Source organism: Phasianus colchicus, chromosome 5 (genome assembly GCF_987193195.1).
Source record: "Phasianus colchicus chromosome 5, bPhaCol1.hap1.1, whole genome shotgun sequence".
In the NCBI taxonomy this organism is placed as follows: Eukaryota; Metazoa; Chordata; class Aves; order Galliformes; family Phasianidae; genus Phasianus; species Phasianus colchicus.
Window position 1 is genome coordinate 6,132,936 of NC_143440.1, and position 18,566 is coordinate 6,151,501.

Below are 18,566 nucleotides of genomic sequence, written 5' to 3' on the forward strand. Positions count from 1 at the left end.
CTGGGAGAGCTGACGGATGGCACAAGAGCACTGGTCCCTTCCAATCTGGTGGAAGAAGTTTCAGATGATGACCTGGATACAACCGTGCCTCCAGAGCTTCGTGACCTCCTGCTGGATACCGATGATGAAGAGAGACTAGGCAGCAGGAGCGGTGGCAGAGTGATGGTCACCATCCAGAAATCTGTGTCCGCCTGTTAGCTGAGCCTGCGGGACACAGAGATTCCTCTCCATAAGACAGCAACATCCCATCAAAATTCCACTTTTCTGAATGAAGTCTGCCTCCTGCTCCACTTGATGTTCAAGTGGAGCGTGGTCCATCGGCAGCAAGACCTTGAAAATTCATCTGTTGTATGACTGAGAATTTATTACATTGGACTGGACTTAAAAACAAAACAAACCCTTATTATTAAAAAAAAAAAAAAAAAAAAAAAAACAAAATACAAAATATCCAAACCCCAAAAGCGTGTAAAGTCTTCTTGTTTTCTGGAGGCTGAGGAAAGCCTCCAAAGTCTTTCTCAAGCGCTCTACCTACAAGTACTAGAATCGAGAGAGAAAGGAATCATCATTGCTTGCTTCTGTTCTTTGGGACGCCTGGAATACCTTGGAAGACCACACTTTCTGAGCAATACATTCTGTCCCAAAGCAGCTGTTTGACCGCTTCCATTGGGTGATAAGGCATAGCGCTTGCACTGTCTGAAGGCACGGACTCCGATGCAAATCCAAATCCTTTATTGCAGGTCCCTACATCCTTTATATACATGCTGAAGCCCCCCCTTGTAATTTCCCATCCATCCCTACAAGTCAGCAGAGCACTTAACAAGTCTCCTTTGCATCTAGTCACCAACTGCCCACACAAGTGCGTGTGACAATGCATGCGGCTGGGGGCAGCACTTTGTGTAAGGGAAGCTGTCTGAGAGCTGCACGTCAGGGAGGGACTCCTTGGTCTCAGGCTCTGCTTGCTTTTCTGACTGGCTGTGAGGAACACTCATGTCCAGTGAGATGTCACACTGAGAGAGCGGGGATCTCTGGGAGATAGCAGGGTTACATTCCTTGGAGCCAGAAGTGAGTTCTTCATTCTCTAGTGTTGTATTCTCTTCCGGTGACACAGCTGGTGAGACACAGACAGAGGGATGCCAGGTCATGGGAGGGCCAAAAAGGCAGTGAGAGCTGGAAGAGTGCCTGCGGGAGATGCCGATGAGCATGGACTCGATCAGCCTGGTTGTCCAGGGAAGCTTTTGCCTCACCTCTGGGCCTGGGAAGATCATGGAGCAGATCCTTCTAGAAGCTATGTTAAGGCACATACGAGATAGATCTGAGGTGATTCGAGACAGCCAGCATGGCTTCACCAAGGGCAGATCGTGCTCGACCAGTCTGGTGGCCTTCTATGATGGAGTGATGGCTTCGGTAGACGGGGGATGGATGTCATCTACCTGGACTTCTGCAAGGCCTTTGACACGGTCGAAAAACCCAAAATCCCTGGATTTGCACCAACTTTTGAGCCATTTATTTATGAGGTGTGTTTTTTGGTATCTCTCAGTATCCCGCCCTGCCACTGAAGGTATGGAAGAAAACACCACCTGCACACCCGCTCCCTCGACTACCCGCCCCAGTCCCCTGAAGTCTTTCTTGATAGCTCTGAGACTCCTCTCTGCAACTTCGTCACTGCCAGCCTGGATTATCAATAACGGGTAATAATCGGAAGGGCGAATCAGACCAGGAAGTCTCCTGGAAATGTCTCTGACCCGTGCCCCAGGGAGGCAGCACACCTCCCTGCGGGTAGGGTCAGGCCGACATATGGGACAATCTAATTGAAATTGAGACTAATAAATCAAATAAAATAGGAGCGAAAGAGAGTTACTGAGAGCGAGTCAAACCTGAAAAGCTTGGTACATCTAGGGAAGCACCCTCCTATACCCACTGCAAGGCAGTAAGAGATCCCAACCCAGGAAGGGCCAGATCCCAAGGCTTCCGAGATGTACAGAGACAGGTACCCGGAACTGGAGCATGAACACTTTAACTCCCAGTGCACAACATGATGCTATAATGTAGAATACCGAAAACCAAAAATCACAAAACCATGAAAGTATGGTGAGATATTTTCTTTACTGGAATCTAAATGGAAATCACAATGAGTTGGATGGCCTACTGTTATTCTTCTCCAGTGCCAGAGAAGACCATATATCCCAGCACCACTAAAGGTCGTCCTACGGCGTAGCGCTGTGGAAGGCAGTTCTGCCCAACACCATGACGTCTCTCTACCACCCAACGCAGCTTAAAACCACTCTGCCCCAGTCTCCATTTTGAGCTGGGGCTAGAAGGCCGCCCTGCTCCATAGCGCAGAAGGCCACAGCCCCACCCTCCATTATGAGCTGGGCCAGAAGGCCGCACTGTCCAATAGCACTGCAGGTCACTGCCCCGCCCTCCATTATGTGCCAGGCAGGCACGCAGCATAGAAGGCCGCTGGCGCACCCCCGCACAGCATTCACTGTCTGCACACCCTCGCGACAGGGACCAGAGGCAGTGAGCGCTTCGAGGTCAGGGGCAGCTGTCCTTGCAAACCCCGGGAAGGAGAGCGACCATCGGTGGCCTCTGGCCACAGCTTTTGGCGGCCGAGGGTCTCTTCACAACTCCGTGACCATGCTGCAGGGCAGCGCGGGACGGCGACAGGCAAAGCGCAGCCGGCCCAATCCCCGCCGGGGCCCGGCACAGCCCCCGGCCTGCCCCGCGCAGCGGGAGGAGCACAGGCGGGAGCTGGAGGCGCTGCGGGCCCAGCTGGAGGGCGAGCGGCTCCGCTCCCAGGAGCCGCAGCGCCGCTGGGCCGTCGAGAGACGCGAGCTGCAGGGGGAGGCAGAGCGGGAGCGGCAGCTCCTGGCTGACCGACTGCATTGTGCCTGGGAGAAGCAGCAGGCCAAGGAGGAGCAGCGGCTGAAGGAGTGGGAGCAGCGGCAGCGGGCAACGGAGATCCGGCAGCTGCTGCGCTGGAAGGAGGCCGAGCTGCATGCGACGCAGGAGCTGCTGCAGCAGGAGTGTGACGTGGCCCTGCACCAGGCTCGTGAGCTGCAGCAGCAGCTGGCCAAGGAGCTGAAAAGCCCCCACAGGAGCAGCAGGGCAGCTCGCGCCAAGCTGCAGAGCATCCTCAGCAAGTTGCGCAGGGAGAGGGATGGTGACCAGCCCGCCTGCATCCGCCAGCTCCAGCATCAGCTGGAGCTGGAGAGGAGGCTGTTCAACCAGTACATCGTGGGAAGCTGGGAGAGTGAGCCCCAGCATGTGGAAAGCCACAGAATGTCCTGCTCCCAGGACAGAGAGGGAGCTCTGGGCCACCACCGTGCAGAGCAGGGCTCCAGTCGACTGGCTGTGAAGGACGCTCATGTCCAGGTGAGATGACACTGAGAGAGTGGGGTTTGTTCAGCCACGGGGAGAGGAGGCTCTGGGGACACCACAGAGTGGCCTTCCAGTGCCTGAAGGAGGACTGGACTGGGGAAAGCTGGAGAGGGACTTGTTGTAAGGCAGGATAGTAGTGATACAACAAAGGACAATGCCTTGAAAGTAGAAGAGGGGAGATATGGATGAGATACAAGGAGGAAAGACACAGCAGCATGAGGGTGCTGAGGCACTGACACAGGCTGCCCAGAGAGGCTGCGGATGCCCCGTCCCTGGCAGTGCTCCAGGCCAGGCTGGAGGCACGTTTGGGCATCCTGACCTAGTGGAAGATGTCTTTGCCCATGGCATGGGCTTGGAACGGGAGAGTCTTGAAGGCCCCTTCCTACCCAAACCGTTCTGTTATTCTATGATTTTCTGGTTCTAGGTGCCAGAGATGTCCAAAGAAGACCTGGGGCTCCCAGGCAGCACAAGCAGCAAGCTGCTGGAGCAGCGCAGCTGCCTCCAACGAGCCCTGAGCGACTTGGAGAGGCAGAGCCAGGCCCTACAGGCCCAGAACCACCTGCTGAGAGAGGGACGCTCTCCAGAAGTGTGCCGGGAGCTGCAGAGGCTCCAGCAGGCTGTGGCCAAACTTGAGGTAGTCAGCAAGAGGCTGGAGGAGAAATGCAGGCAGCTCCAGGAGATTGGGAAAAAGCTGTAATGCACAAAAACCCAGAACAGGAATGCTCCAACCCACAGGAAGGGTTGGAGGAGTCGGAAGGGCGGCTGATGGCAGTCTGCAGCCTGCACACTCGCAGACGGACATCACCGCTAATTTGAAGATTCTTAGCTCGTCCCAGCTACAATCCTTTTGAGGGCCCTAATGAGGACCCAGAAAACGAGCTCCCACTGACTGCTGGACAATACGTTCACATCTTTGGAGACGTGGATGAGGATGGCTGGTTTCTGGGAGAGCTGACGGATGGCACAAGAGCACTGGTCCCTTCCAATCTGGTGGAAGAAGTTTCAGATGATGACCTGGATACAACCGTGCCTCCAGAGCTTCGTGACCTCCTGCTGGATACCGATGATGAAGAGAGACTAGGCAGCAGGAGCGGTGGCAGAGTGATGGTCACCATCCAGAAATCTGTGTCCGCCTGTTAGCTGAGCCTGCGGGACACAGAGATTCCTCTCCATAAGACAGCAACATCCCATCAAAATTCCACTTTTCTGAATGAAGTCTGCCTCCTGCTCCACTTGATGTTCAAGTGGAGCGTGGTCCATCGGCAGCAAGACCTTGAAAATTCATCTGTTGTATGACTGAGAATTTATTACATTGGACTGGACTTAAAAACAAAACAAACCCTTATTATTAAAAAAAAAAAAAAAAAAAAACAAAATACAAAATATCCAAACCCCAAAAGCGTGTAAAGTCTTCTTGTTTTCTGGAGGCTGAGGAAAGCCTCCAAAGTCTTTCTCAAGCGCTCTACCTACAAGTACTAGAATCGAGAGAGAAAGGAATCATCATTGCTTGCTTCTGTTCTTTGGGACGCCTGGAATACCTTGGAAGACCACACTTTCTGAGCAATACATTCTGTCCCATAGCAGCTGTTTGACCGCTTCCATTGGGTGATAAGGCATAGCGCTTGCACTGTCTGAAGGCACGGACTCCGATGCAAATCCAAATCCTTTATTGCAGGTCCCTACATCCTTTATATACATGCTGAAGCCCCCCCTTGTAATTTCCCATCCATCCCTACAAGTCAGCAGAGCACTTAACAAGTCTCCTTTGCATCTAGTCACCAACTGCCCACACAAGTGCGTGTGACAATGCATGCGGCTGGGGGCAGCACTTTGTGTAAGGGAAGCTGTCTGAGAGCTGCACGTCAGGGAGGGACTCCTTGGTCTCAGGCTCTGCTTGCTTTTCTGACTGGCTGTGAGGAACACTCATGTCCAGTGAGATGTCACACTGAGAGAGCGGGGATCTCTGGGAGATAGCAGGGTTACATTCCTTGGAGCCAGAAGTGAGTTCTTCATTCTCTAGTGTTGTATTCTCTTCCGGTGACACAGCTGGTGAGACACAGACAGAGGGATGCCAGGTCATGGGAGGGCCAAAAAGGCAGTGAGAGCTGGAAGAGTGCCTGCGGGAGATGCCGATGAGCATGGACTCAATCAGCCTGGTTGTCCAGGGAAGCTTTTGCCTCACCTCTGGGCCTGGGAAGATCATGGAGCAGATCCTTCTAGAAGCTATGTTAAGGCACATACGAGATAGATCTGAGGTGATTCGAGACAGCCAGCATGGCTTCACCAAGGGCAGATCGTGCTCGACCAGTCTGGTGGCCTTCTATGATGGAGTGATGGCTTCGGTAGACGGGGGATGGATGTCATCTACCTGGACTTCTGCAAGGCCTTTGACACGGTCGAAAAACCCAAAATCCCTGGATTTGCACCAACTTTTGAGCCATTTATTTATGAGGTGTGTTTTTTGGTATCTCTCAGTATCCCGCCCTGCCACTGAAGGTATGGAAGAAAACACCACCTGCACACCCGCTCCCTCGACTACCCGCCCCAGTCCCCTGAAGTCTTTCTTGATAGCTCTGAGACTCCTCTCTGCAACTTCGTCACTGCCAGCCTGGATTATCAATAACGGGTAATAATCGGAAGGGCGAATCAGACCAGGAAGTCTCCTGGAAATGTCTCTGACCCGTGCCCCAGGGAGGCAGCACACCTCCCTGCGGGTAGGGTCAGGCCGACATATGGGACAATCTAATTGAAATTGAGACTAATAAATCAAATAAAATAGGAGCGAAAGAGAGTTACTGAGAGCGAGTCAAACCTGAAAAGCTTGGTACATCTAGGGAAGCACCCTCCTATACCCACTGCAAGGCAGTAAGAGATCCCAACCCAGGAAGGGCCAGATCCCAAGGCTTCCGAGATGTACAGAGACAGGTACCCGGAACTGGAGCATGAACACTTTAACTCCCAGTGCACAACATGATGCTATAATGTAGAATACCGAAAACCAAAAATCACAAAACCATGAAAGTATGGTGAGATATTTTCTTTACTGGAATCTAAATGGAAATCACAATGAGTTGGATGGCCTACTGTTATTCTTCTCCAGTGCCAGAGAAGACCATATATCCCAGCACCACTAAAGGTCGTCCTACGGCGTAGCGCTGTGGAAGGCAGTTCTGCCCAACACCATGACGTCTCTCTACCACCCAACGCAGCTTAAAACCACTCTGCCCCAGTCTCCATTTTGAGCTGGGGCTAGAAGGCCGCCCTGCTCCATAGCGCAGAAGGCCACAGCCCCACCCTCCATTATGAGCTGGGCCAGAAGGCCGCACTGTCCAATAGCACTGCAGGTCACTGCCCCGCCCTCCATTATGTGCCAGGCAGGCACGCAGCATAGAAGGCCGCTGGCGCACCCCCGCACAGCATTCACTGTCTGCACACCCTCGCGACAGGGACCAGAGGCAGTGAGCGCTTCGAGGTCAGGGGCAGCTGTCCTTGCAAACCCCGGGAAGGAGAGCGACCATCGGTGGCCTCTGGCCACAGCTTTTGGCGGCCGAGGGTCTCTTCACAACTCCGTGACCATGCTGCAGGGCAGCGCGGGACGGCGACAGGCAAAGCGCAGCCGGCCCAATCCCCGCCGGGGCCCGGCACAGCCCCCGGCCTGCCCCGCGCAGCGGGAGGAGCACAGGCGGGAGCTGGAGGCGCTGCGGGCCCAGCTGGAGGGCGAGCGGCTCCGCTCCCAGGAGCCGCAGCGCCGCTGGGCCGTCGAGAGACGCGAGCTGCAGGGGGAGGCAGAGCGGGAGCGGCAGCTCCTGGCTGACCGACTGCATTGTGCCTGGGAGAAGCAGCAGGCCAAGGAGGAGCAGCGGCTGAAGGAGTGGGAGCAGCGGCAGCGGGCAACGGAGATCCGGCAGCTGCTGCGCTGGAAGGAGGCCGAGCTGCATGCGACGCAGGAGCTGCTGCAGCAGGAGTGTGACGTGGCCCTGCACCAGGCTCGTGAGCTGCAGCAGCAGCTGGCCAAGGAGCTGAAAAGCCCCCACAGGAGCAGCAGGGCAGCTCGCGCCAAGCTGCAGAGCATCCTCAGCAAGTTGCGCAGGGAGAGGGATGGTGACCAGCCCGCCTGCATCCGCCAGCTCCAGCATCAGCTGGAGCTGGAGAGGAGGCTGTTCAACCAGTACATCGTGGGAAGCTGGGAGAGTGAGCCCCAGCATGTGGAAAGCCACAGAATGTCCTGCTCCCAGGACAGAGAGGGAGCTCTGGGCCACCACCGTGCAGAGCAGGGCTCCAGTCGACTGGCTGTGAAGGACGCTCATGTCCAGGTGAGATGACACTGAGAGAGTGGGGTTTGTTCAGCCACGGGGAGAGGAGGCTCTGGGGACACCACAGAGTGGCCTTCCAGTGCCTGAAGGAGGACTGGACTGGGGAAAGCTGGAGAGGGACTTGTTGTAAGGCAGGATAGTAGTGATACAACAAAGGACAATGCCTTGAAAGTAGAAGAGGGGAGATATGGATGAGATACAAGGAGGAAAGACACAGCAGCATGAGGGTGCTGAGGCACTGACACAGGCTGCCCAGAGAGGCTGCGGATGCCCCGTCCCTGGCAGTGCTCCAGGCCAGGCTGGAGGCACGTTTGGGCATCCTGACCTAGTGGAAGATGTCTTTGCCCATGGCATGGGCTTGGAACGGGAGAGTCTTGAAGGCCCCTTCCTACCCAAACCGTTCTGTTATTCTATGATTTTCTGGTTCTAGGTGCCAGAGATGTCCAAAGAAGACCTGGGGCTCCCAGGCAGCACAAGCAGCAAGCTGCTGGAGCAGCGCAGCTGCCTCCAACGAGCCCTGAGCGACTTGGAGAGGCAGAGCCAGGCCCTACAGGCCCAGAACCACCTGCTGAGAGAGGGACGCTCTCCAGAAGTGTGCCGGGAGCTGCAGAGGCTCCAGCAGGCTGTGGCCAAACTTGAGGTAGTCAGCAAGAGGCTGGAGGAGAAATGCAGGCAGCTCCAGGAGATTGGGAAAAAGCTGTAATGCACAAAAACCCAGAACAGGAATGCTCCAACCCACAGGAAGGGTTGGAGGAGTCGGAAGGGCGGCTGATGGCAGTCTGCAGCCTGCACACTCGCAGACGGACATCACCGCTAATTTGAAGATTCTTAGCTCGTCCCAGCTACAATCCTTTTGAGGGCCCTAATGAGGACCCAGAAAACGAGCTCCCACTGACTGCTGGACAATACGTTCACATCTTTGGAGACGTGGATGAGGATGGCTGGTTTCTGGGAGAGCTGACGGATGGCACAAGAGCACTGGTCCCTTCCAATCTGGTGGAAGAAGTTTCAGATGATGACCTGGATACAACCGTGCCTCCAGAGCTTCGTGACCTCCTGCTGGATACCGATGATGAAGAGAGACTAGGCAGCAGGAGCGGTGGCAGAGTGATGGTCACCATCCAGAAATCTGTGTCCGCCTGTTAGCTGAGCCTGCGGGACACAGAGATTCCTCTCCATAAGACAGCAACATCCCATCAAAATTCCACTTTTCTGAATGAAGTCTGCCTCCTGCTCCACTTGATGTTCAAGTGGAGCGTGGTCCATCGGCAGCAAGACCTTGAAAATTCATCTGTTGTATGACTGAGAATTTATTACATTGGACTGGACTTAAAAACAAAACAAACCCTTATTATTAAAAAAAAAAAAAAAAAAAAAACCCAAAATACAAAATATCCAAACCCCAAAAGCGTGTAAAGTCTTCTTGTTTTCTGGAGGCTGAGGAAAGCCTCCAAAGTCTTTCTCAAGCGCTCTACCTACAAGTACTAGAATCGAGAGAGAAAGGAATCATCATTGCTTGCTTCTGTTCTTTGGGACGCCTGGAATACCTTGGAAGACCACACTTTCTGAGCAATACATTCTGTCCCAAAGCAGCTGTTTGACCGCTTCCATTGGGTGATAAGGCATAGCGCTTGCACTGTCTGAAGGCACGGACTCCGATGCAAATCCAAATCCTTTATTGCAGGTCCCTACATCCTTTATATACATGCTGAAGCCCCCCCTTGTAATTTCCCATCCATCCCTACAAGTCAGCAGAGCACTTAACAAGTCTCCTTTGCATCTAGTCACCAACTGCCCACACAAGTGCGTGTGACAATGCATGCGGCTGGGGGCAGCACTTTGTGTAAGGGAAGCTGTCTGAGAGCTGCACGTCAGGGAGGGACTCCTTGGTCTCAGGCTCTGCTTGCTTTTCTGACTGGCTGTGAGGAACACTCATGTCCAGTGAGATGTCACACTGAGAGAGCGGGGATCTCTGGGAGATAGCAGGGTTACATTCCTTGGAGCCAGAAGTGAGTTCTTCATTCTCTAGTGTTGTATTCTCTTCCGGTGACACAGCTGGTGAGACACAGACAGAGGGATGCCAGGCCATGGGAGGGCCAAAAAGGCAGTGAGAGCTGGAAGAGTGCCTGCGGGAGATGCCGATGAGCATGGACTCGATCAGCCTGGTTGTCCAGGGAAGCTTTTGCCTCACCTCTGGGCCTGGGAAGATCATGGAGCAGATCCTTCTAGAAGCTATGTTAAGGCACATACGAGATAGATCTGAGGTGATTCGAGACAGCCAGCATGGCTTCACCAAGGGCAGATCGTGCTCGACCAGTCTGGTGGCCTTCTATGATGGAGTGATGGCTTCGGTAGACGGGGGATGGATGTCATCTACCTGGACTTCTGCAAGGCCTTTGACACGGTCGAAAAACCCAAAATCCCTGGATTTGCACCAACTTTTGAGCCATTTATTTATGAGGTGTGTTTTTTGGTATCTCTCAGTATCCCGCCCTGCCACTGAAGGTATGGAAGAAAACACCACCTGCACACCCGCTCCCTCGACTACCCGCCCCAGTCCCCTGAAGTCTTTCTTGATAGCTCTGAGACTCCTCTCTGCAACTTCGTCACTGCCAGCCTGGATTATCAATAACGGGTAATAATCGGAAGGGCGAATCAGACCAGGAAGTCTCCTGGAAATGTCTCTGACCCGTGCCCCAGGGAGGCAGCACACCTCCCTGCGGGTAGGGTCAGGCCGACATATGGGACAATCTAATTGAAATTGAGACTAATAAATCAAATAAAATAGGAGCGAAAGAGAGTTACTGAGAGCGAGTCAAACCTGAAAAGCTTGGTACATCTAGGGAAGCACCCTCCTATACCCACTGCAAGGCAGTAAGAGATCCCAACCCAGGAAGGGCCAGATCCCAAGGCTTCCGAGATGTACAGAGACAGGTACCCGGAACTGGAGCATGAACACTTTAACTCCCAGTGCACAACATGATGCTATAATGTAGAATACCGAAAACCAAAAATCACAAAACCATGAAAGTATGGTGAGATATTTTCTTTACTGGAATCTAAATGGAAATCACAATGAGTTGGATGGCCTACTGTTATTCTTCTCCAGTGCCAGAGAAGACCATATATCCCAGCACCACTAAAGGTCGTCCTACGGCGTAGCGCTGTGGAAGGCAGTTCTGCGCAACACCATGACGTCTCTCTACCACCCAACGCAGCTTAAAACCACTCTGCCCCAGTCTCCATTTTGAGCTGGGGCTAGAAGGCCGCCCTGCTCCATAGCGCAGAAGGCCACAGCCCCACCCTCCATTATGAGCTGGGCCAGAAGGCCGCACTGTCCAATAGCACTGCAGGTCACTGCCCCGCCCTCCATTATGTGCCAGGCAGGCACGCAGCATAGAAGGCCGCTGGCGCACCCCCACACAGCATTCACTGTCTGCACACCCTCGCGACAGGGACCAGAGGCAGTGAGCGCTTCGAGGTCAGGGGCAGCTGTCCTTGCAAACCCCGGGAAGGAGAGCGACCATCGGTGGCCTCTGGCCACAGCTTTTGGCGGCCGAGGGTCTCTTCACAACTCCGTGACCATGCTGCAGGGCAGCGCGGGACGGCGACAGGCAAAGCGCAGCCGGCCCAATCCCCGCCGGGGCCCGGCACAGCCCCCGGCCTGCCCCGCGCAGCGGGAGGAGCACAGGCGGGAGCTGGAGGCGCTGCGGGCCCAGCTGGAGGGCGAGCGGCTCCGCTCCCAGGAGCCGCAGCGCCGCTGGGCCGTCGAGAGACGCGAGCTGCAGGGGGAGGCAGAGCGGGAGCGGCAGCTCCTGGCTGACCGACTGCATTGTGCCTGGGAGAAGCAGCAGGCCGAGGAGGAGCAGCGGCTGAAGGAGTGGGAGCAGCGGCAGCGGGCAACGGAGATCCGGCAGCTGCTGCGCTGGAAGGAGGCCGAGCTGCATGCGACGCAGGAGCTGCTGCAGCAGGAGTGTGACGTGGCCCTGCACCAGGCTCGTGAGCTGCAGCAGCAGCTGGCCAAGGAGCTGAAAAGCCCCCACAGGAGCAGCAGGGCAGCTCGCGCCAAGCTGCAGAGCATCCTCAGCAAGTTGCGCAGGGAGAGGGATGGTGACCAGCCCGCCTGCATCCGCCAGCTCCAGCATCAGCTGGAGCTGGAGAGGAGGCTGTTCAACCAGTACATCGTGGGAAGCTGGGAGAGTGAGCCCCAGCATGTGGAAAGCCACAGAATGTCCTGCTCCCAGGACAGAGAGGGAGCTCTGGGCCACCACCGTGCAGAGCAGGGCTCCAGTCGACTGGCTGTGAAGGACGCTCATGTCCAGGTGAGATGACACTGAGAGAGTGGGGTTTGTTCAGCCACGGGGAGAGGAGGCTCTGGGGACACCACAGAGTGGCCTTCCAGTGCCTGAAGGAGGACTGGACTGGGGAAAGCTGGAGAGGGACTTGTTGTAAGGCAGGATAGTAGTGATACAACAAAGGACAATGCCTTGAAAGTAGAAGAGGGGAGATATGGATGAGATACAAGGAGGAAAGACACAGCAGCATGAGGGTGCTGAGGCACTGACACAGGCTGCCCAGAGAGGCTGCGGATGCCCCGTCCCTGGCAGTGCTCCAGGCCAGGCTGGAGGCACGTTTGGGCATCCTGACCTAGTGGAAGATGTCTTTGCCCATGGCATGGGCTTGGAACGGGAGAGTCTTGAAGGCCCCTTCCTACCCAAACCGTTCTGTTATTCTATGATTTTCTGGTTCTAGGTGCCAGAGATGTCCAAAGAAGACCTGGGGCTCCCAGGCAGCACAAGCAGCAAGCTGCTGGAGCAGCGCAGCTGCCTCCAACGAGCCCTGAGCGACTTGGAGAGGCAGAGCCAGGCCCTACAGGCCCAGAACCACCTGCTGAGAGAGGGACGCTCTCCAGAAGTGTGCCGGGAGCTGCAGAGGCTCCAGCAGGCTGTGGCCAAACTTGAGGTAGTCAGCAAGAGGCTGGAGGAGAAATGCAGGCAGCTCCAGGAGATTGGGAAAAAGCTGTAATGCACAAAAACCCAGAACAGGAATGCTCCAACCCACAGGAAGGGTTGGAGGAGTCGGAAGGGCGGCTGATGGCAGTCTGCAGCCTGCACACTCGCAGACGGACATCACCGCTAATTTGAAGATTCTTAGCTCGTCCCAGCTACAATCCTTTTGAGGGCCCTAATGAGGACCCAGAAAACGAGCTCCCACTGACTGCTGGACAATACGTTCACATCTTTGGAGACGTGGATGAGGATGGCTGGTTTCTGGGAGAGCTGACGGATGGCACAAGAGCACTGGTCCCTTCCAATCTGGTGGAAGAAGTTTCAGATGATGACCTGGATACAACCGTGCCTCCAGAGCTTCGTGACCTCCTGCTGGATACCGATGATGAAGAGAGACTAGGCAGCAGGAGCGGTGGCAGAGTGATGGTCACCATCCAGAAATCTGTGTCCGCCTGTTAGCTGAGCCTGCGGGACACAGAGATTCCTCTCCATAAGACAGCAACATCCCATCAAAATTCCACTTTTCTGAATGAAGTCTGCCTCCTGCTCCACTTGATGTTCAAGTGGAGCGTGGTCCATCGGCAGCAAGACCTTGAAAATTCATCTGTTGTATGACTGAGAATTTATTACATTGGACTGGACTTAAAAACAAAACAAACCCTTATTATTAAAAAAAAAAAAAAAAAAAAACCCAAAATACAAAATATCCAAACCCCAAAAGCGTGTAAAGTCTTCTTGTTTTCTGGAGGCTGAGGAAAGCCTCCAAAGTCTTTCTCAAGCGCTCTACCTACAAGTACTAGAATCGAGAGAGAAAGGAATCATCATTGCTTGCTTCTGTTCTTTGGGACGCCTGGAATACCTTGGAAGACCACACTTTCTGAGCAATACATTCTGTCCCAAAGCAGCTGTTTGACCGCTTCCATTGGGTGATAAGGCATAGCGCTTGCACTGTCTGAAGGCACGGACTCCGATGCAAATCCAAATCCTTTACTGCAGGTCCCTACATCCTTTATATACATGCTGAAGCCCCCCCTTGTAATTTCCCATCCATCCCTACAAGTCAGCAGAGCACTTAACAAGTCTCCTTTGCATCTAGTCACCAACTGCCCACACAAGTGCGTGTGACAATGCATGCGGCTGGGGGCAGCACTTTGTGTAAGGGAAGCTGTCTGAGAGCTGCACGTCAGGGAGGGACTCCTTGGTCTCAGGCTCTGCTTGCTTTTCTGACTGGCTGTGAGGAACACTCATGTCCAGTGAGATGTCACACTGAGAGAGCGGGGATCTCTGGGAGATAGCAGGGTTACATTCCTTGGAGCCAGAAGTGAGTTCTTCATTCTCTAGTGTTGTATTCTCTTCCGGTGACACAGCTGGTGAGACACAGACAGAGGGATGCCAGGCCATGGGAGGGCCAAAAAGGCAGTGAGAGCTGGAAGAGTGCCTGCGGGAGATGCCGATGAGCATGGACTCGATCAGCCTGGTTGTCCAGGGAAGCTTTTGCCTCACCTCTGGGCCTGGGAAGATCATGGAGCAGATCCTTCTAGAAGCTATGTTAAGGCACATACGAGATAGATCTGAGGTGATTCGAGACAGCCAGCATGGCTTCACCAAGGGCAGATCGTGCTCGACCAGTCTGGTGGCCTTCTATGATGGAGTGATGGCTTCGGTAGACGGGGGATGGATGTCATCTACCTGGACTTCTGCAAGGCCTTTGACACGGTCCCTCACCACATCCTTCTCTCTAAATTGGAGAGGTGTGGATGTGAAGGATGGACTGTTTGATGGATTAGGAATAGGCTGGCTGGACAAGGGTTGTGATCAATGGTTCTGTGTCAGGGGGGAGGCCGGTCACAAGACGGTGTCCCGCAGGGGTCGGTCTTGGGACCGGTGCTCTTCAGCATCTTCATCAACGACGCAGACGGTGGCATCGAGTGCACCCTCAGCAAGTCTGCAGATGACACCAAGCTGAGCAGTGCAGTCGATACTTGGAAGGAAAGGAAGCCATCCAGAGGGACCTGGACAGGCTGGAGAAATGGGGCCATGATACGGTTCAATAAGGCCAAGTGCGGGGTGCTGCACTTGGTATGGGGCAATGCCAGGTATTTATACAGACTGGGGGAAGATCTCCTTGAGAGCAGCCCTGCGGAGAAGGACTTGGGGGTCCTGGTGGACGAGAAGCTGGGCGTGAGCCAGCAGTGTGTGCTTGCAGCCCGGAAGGCCGACTGTGTTCTGGGCTGCATTAAAAAAGGGGTGGCCAGCAGGGAGAGGGCGGTGATCCTCCCCCTATACTCGGCTCTTGTGAGGCTCCATCTGCAGTGCTGCGTCCAGGCCTGGGGCCCACACTGCAGGAAGGACGTGGAGCTCTTGGAGCAGGTCCAGAGGAGGCCCACTAAGATGATCAGTGGGCTGGAGCACCTCTCCTATGAGGAAAGGGTGAGGGAACTGGGCTTGTTTGGCTTGGAAAAGAGGAGGCTCCGGGGAGACCTCATTGCGGCCTTCCAGTACTTGAAGGGAGCACATAAACAGGAAGGGGAACGACTGTGGATGAGGGGAGATAGTGAGAGGACAAGGGGGAATGGTCTTAAACTCAGACAGGGGAACCTTAGGGTAGATGTTAGGAGGAAGTTTTTTACGCAGAGGGCGGTGACAGACTGGAGCAGGTTGCCCAAGGAGGTTGGGATGCCCCATCCCTGGAGGCATTCAAGGCCAGGCTGGCTGTGGCTCTGGGCAGCCTGCTCTAGTGGTTGGTGACCGTGCACATAGCAGGGGAGTTGACACTAGATGATCATTGTGGTCCTTTTCCGCCCAGGCCATTCTATGATTCTTTGAACTGCCTGTGTCTCAAGTAAGGAAGAGTCGTGCTCAGCACCACACTCCCGGGGCACATTCCAAGAGGCAATAGGCCGAGAGCAGAAAAGTTCAGGACAGCTACAAGGAACAATCTTGGCCATGAGCTGCTCTTCTTTTGTCCTATCCTTTGTAAGGCAGAGGGGCAGCCAAAAAGAAGCTTCGTATGTAGCTTCCGAACCTGGCATTTTGCACATAACACCTCTCCACCCATCTTTGTTTTATAGCCCCTAATGATTGCTTGTTTCTCAGTTATAAGAGTTGTCATGGACAGAGGCTGCTGCATTCCCTCACACCTCCCCTGCCATTTCTCTTGTCCCAGCAGGCTCCAGTTCAACTGCTGCCTTTCACCCGTGACTGATGCAGCCTGCAGGAGAGCAGCAAATGGCCTTAGCACTTCCATCGCAGGTGGGGGCTTGGGGAAGCAGCCAGGAGAAGGCACGGGGCAAGAGATGGCAGTGCAGGGAGACAGCGAGATGCCCTCAGCCAGCATCTGTGTGCTGGGGACAGGGAAGCTGCTGGAATTGGAGTTTCTCTCCTCACCGAGCTGCTTTCCTGGGCATTGGCTGTTCCCAGCAAGGAACACTTTGCTTGCAGGAGCCTGTGAGCTTTGTGGAGGTGGCCGCGTATTTCAGTAGTGGAGATCCCCGTGAGCATGCTGCGGGGCAGCGCACCCAAACTTTTTCCCCATTTCCTTTTTTTTCTTTTTCTCCTCTTCCCCGACCCCTTCCCTCCCTCCGCCCCCCCTTCCTCTTCTAATTGCGTTTTTCCCCTGCCGTCAAAAGAAAGAGAGAACGGAACGCCGGGGATTGCCGTGCGGCTCCGCGTCAATCCCGTCGGAGCGGTTATTTCCGGTCTCTGCTGCCCCCTCGTGGCCAATCAGCGGAACGGCGGCCGTGTTCTTCTCCGGTGCCGCGGGCAGCACGACGCATGCGCGCCTAGATGCGGAAGTGGCGCCTCCGTATTTTGACCGCTCTGCGCAGCGAATCCGCCAATCTTTATTGCCAGAAGTCCTCCAGGCGGCCGCACGCATGCGCTCGAAGAGTACGGGACGCACGGATTTCGGGCGGGCGTCCAATTAGCTCGTCGCCGCCGTGGGCTGGCAGGCGTCCCCCAGCCGTTTACAAGCGCTCTCGGCAGCAGCGGGACGCGAGCAGCTCGGAGGTTCGCGGCCGCGGAGCTGTGGTGGAGCCGTCCCGGCACCGCAGCCTCCCGGGACCGGCACGGAGCGGCTCCGCGGTCACCCCAGGCGGCGCCCTGCCGAGTTTCCTAGGAGCTGCTGAACGGGCTTTTCCACCCGTCCTGTCCCAGCCCCGGCAACCGAGCTCCTTCACGTGGCGGTGCCTCCCGGCTCCGGGCACGTCGCCCCGCGCTGCAGGGAAGGAGCCGCTCCCGCAGGGCGCAGCCGTGTTGCTCGGCGCGTGCCCGCGTCAGGGGCGCTCCCGCGCGCCGCGCGCGCCGGCGATGCCTGCAGTACCGCACGGCAACCACCGGGCGGCAGCAGAGAGCCGCGGAGCAGGCGGCGGGGGCGAGAGCCGCTGTGCGGGGAGACGGCGGAAATACCGCGACAGAGCGGGAAGCGAGCAGGAAAACGCACCGTGTCGGGCTGAGAGGGGAGAGGCGGCGCCCCCCGACCACCTGCCGATCCCTGACCGGATACTGCTCAGCCACGTCTCGGCTGCATGTCCGGGGATGCCCCGGAAGCCGCCTCTGGTGGCTGCCCAAACAGTTAAGGACCACGTAGGGATGCACGTCTTTCCCCGCGTCACCGCGTGGAGTGGTGCAGTGCGCAGGAGTTCGTTACGGCACGTTAGGGCACCTTTCCTGGCTGCGTGCCCTTTTCCTCCCGCCTTTCCCTTGCTTTCCCCGGGTTTTCGCCTTGCTTTGCCCTGTTATTCCCGCTGCCTTCCTCTGTATTTCTCTGGAATTTCCGTATGTAGCATATTGTAGCATGTCGCTTTTCACACAGAACGCTGCTGAACAGAGTAAAGTTGAGACTGGGGCGTTCCAACCTGGGTAGAATTGGTACAGGCACAGGTAAGGCAATTACATGGGGTAGGGGAGGGTCTGGTACGGGGCAGAACTAGTGTGCAGATTGTTGAAAGCACCGTCCTCCTGTCACCATAAAAAGCACAGAACCGACCCAAAGACAGTGGGTTGGTAACAGGCATTGTATGGAAATGAAACGTAAGGTAGCAACAGCGTCGGAAGATTGTGAGCCTGAGACGCTCAACCACTGAGTGCCAGGAGAGGCTTTACCTGCGTCAGACCCAGGGCATGTAACGGAGTGGATTTCACTGACCAGTTGTGCAGTTTCTCCCTGGTCACCCTGGATTGCGATAACGAATAAACTGTTCTTCACAGAGATCTTGGCCTGATTAGAAATTGTTGATGTTGAGTGTGTTTCTCACGTGATGCCCCGTGAGCCTTCCCTGCTGCAGGCTGGACAGTTCCAGCTCTCATAGCTCTCATTTCCTTCCTCGCAGAAGGAAATGCTTGAGAGTTGAGACCCCTCCCCATCTTTGTGTCATCTTGTTCGACCTCTATGGTAGCTCCCCGCTCCTCTTGTACTGGGGAGCCCAGAACTGGACGTGGTACTGCAGGACAGCTTCACCAGTACTGAGGGGAAGGTTCACTAGCATTGACCCGCTCCTCCTAACGTGACCCCAGATGTTGCCGGCCTCCTCTGCTGCTTACAAGGGCAGATTCCTGCTGTTTTAGGAAAGCTCTATTGTTTTAAAGCTCTCTTGGCTTTCACAAAGAAACACGCTCTCTGGATGAAAATGCAATAGTGCCAAAACTATGGGATGCTGCAGATGAGCGACCTGGCACCAACGCTGCAGAGAGTGGGAAAACCCAGAAGAAATTGAATGAGATACCTGAAGAGCACAGGGCAAAAGAGTTGCAAAAGGGACGGTTCTTCCTCCTGATTCTGTGCTCAGAACATGGAGAACCCACAAAATTATGAAATCTGTAAGAGGCTGATTAGTGAGGTACCTCTTCTTGAAATATCAAGAGC

At 55.1% G+C, this 18,566-nt stretch overlaps 3 protein-coding genes across 3 annotated transcripts; all 3 read left to right on the top strand.

Moving 5' to 3' along the window:
* The first annotated feature begins 1,079 nt into the window (after positions 1-1,079).
* LOC149917696 (uncharacterized) lies at positions 1,080-4,947 on the top strand. Its single transcript, XM_090140204.1, has one exon. The coding sequence runs from the start codon at positions 2,365-2,367 to the stop codon at positions 3,382-3,384; it is 1,020 nt and encodes a 339-aa protein (XP_089996330.1). The 5' UTR covers positions 1,080-2,364; the 3' UTR covers positions 3,385-4,947.
* A 457-nt stretch (positions 4,948-5,404) lies between these two features.
* On the top strand, positions 5,405-9,072 carry LOC149917697 (uncharacterized). Its single transcript, XM_090140206.1, has one exon. The coding sequence runs from the start codon at positions 6,684-6,686 to the stop codon at positions 7,701-7,703; it is 1,020 nt and encodes a 339-aa protein (XP_089996332.1). The 5' UTR covers positions 5,405-6,683; the 3' UTR covers positions 7,704-9,072.
* A 2,065-nt stretch (positions 9,073-11,137) lies between these two features.
* LOC149917698 (RIMS-binding protein 3A-like) lies at positions 11,138-13,380 on the top strand. The gene has a single exon (XM_090140207.1). The coding sequence runs from the start codon at positions 11,279-11,281 to the stop codon at positions 12,023-12,025; it is 747 nt and encodes a 248-aa protein (XP_089996333.1). The 5' UTR covers positions 11,138-11,278; the 3' UTR covers positions 12,026-13,380.
* Positions 13,381-18,566: the final 5,186 nt, after the last annotated feature.

Bases quoted from the DNA above. Each gene is read 5' to 3' on its own strand.
- LOC149917696 (XM_090140204.1), top strand. From the start codon at position 2,365: ATGAGCTGGGCCAGAAGGCCGCACTGTCCAATAGCACTGCAGGTCACT.
- LOC149917697 (XM_090140206.1), top strand. From the start codon at position 6,684: ATGAGCTGGGCCAGAAGGCCGCACTGTCCAATAGCACTGCAGGTCACT.
- LOC149917698 (XM_090140207.1), top strand. From the start codon at position 11,279: ATGCTGCAGGGCAGCGCGGGACGGCGACAGGCAAAGCGCAGCCGGCCC.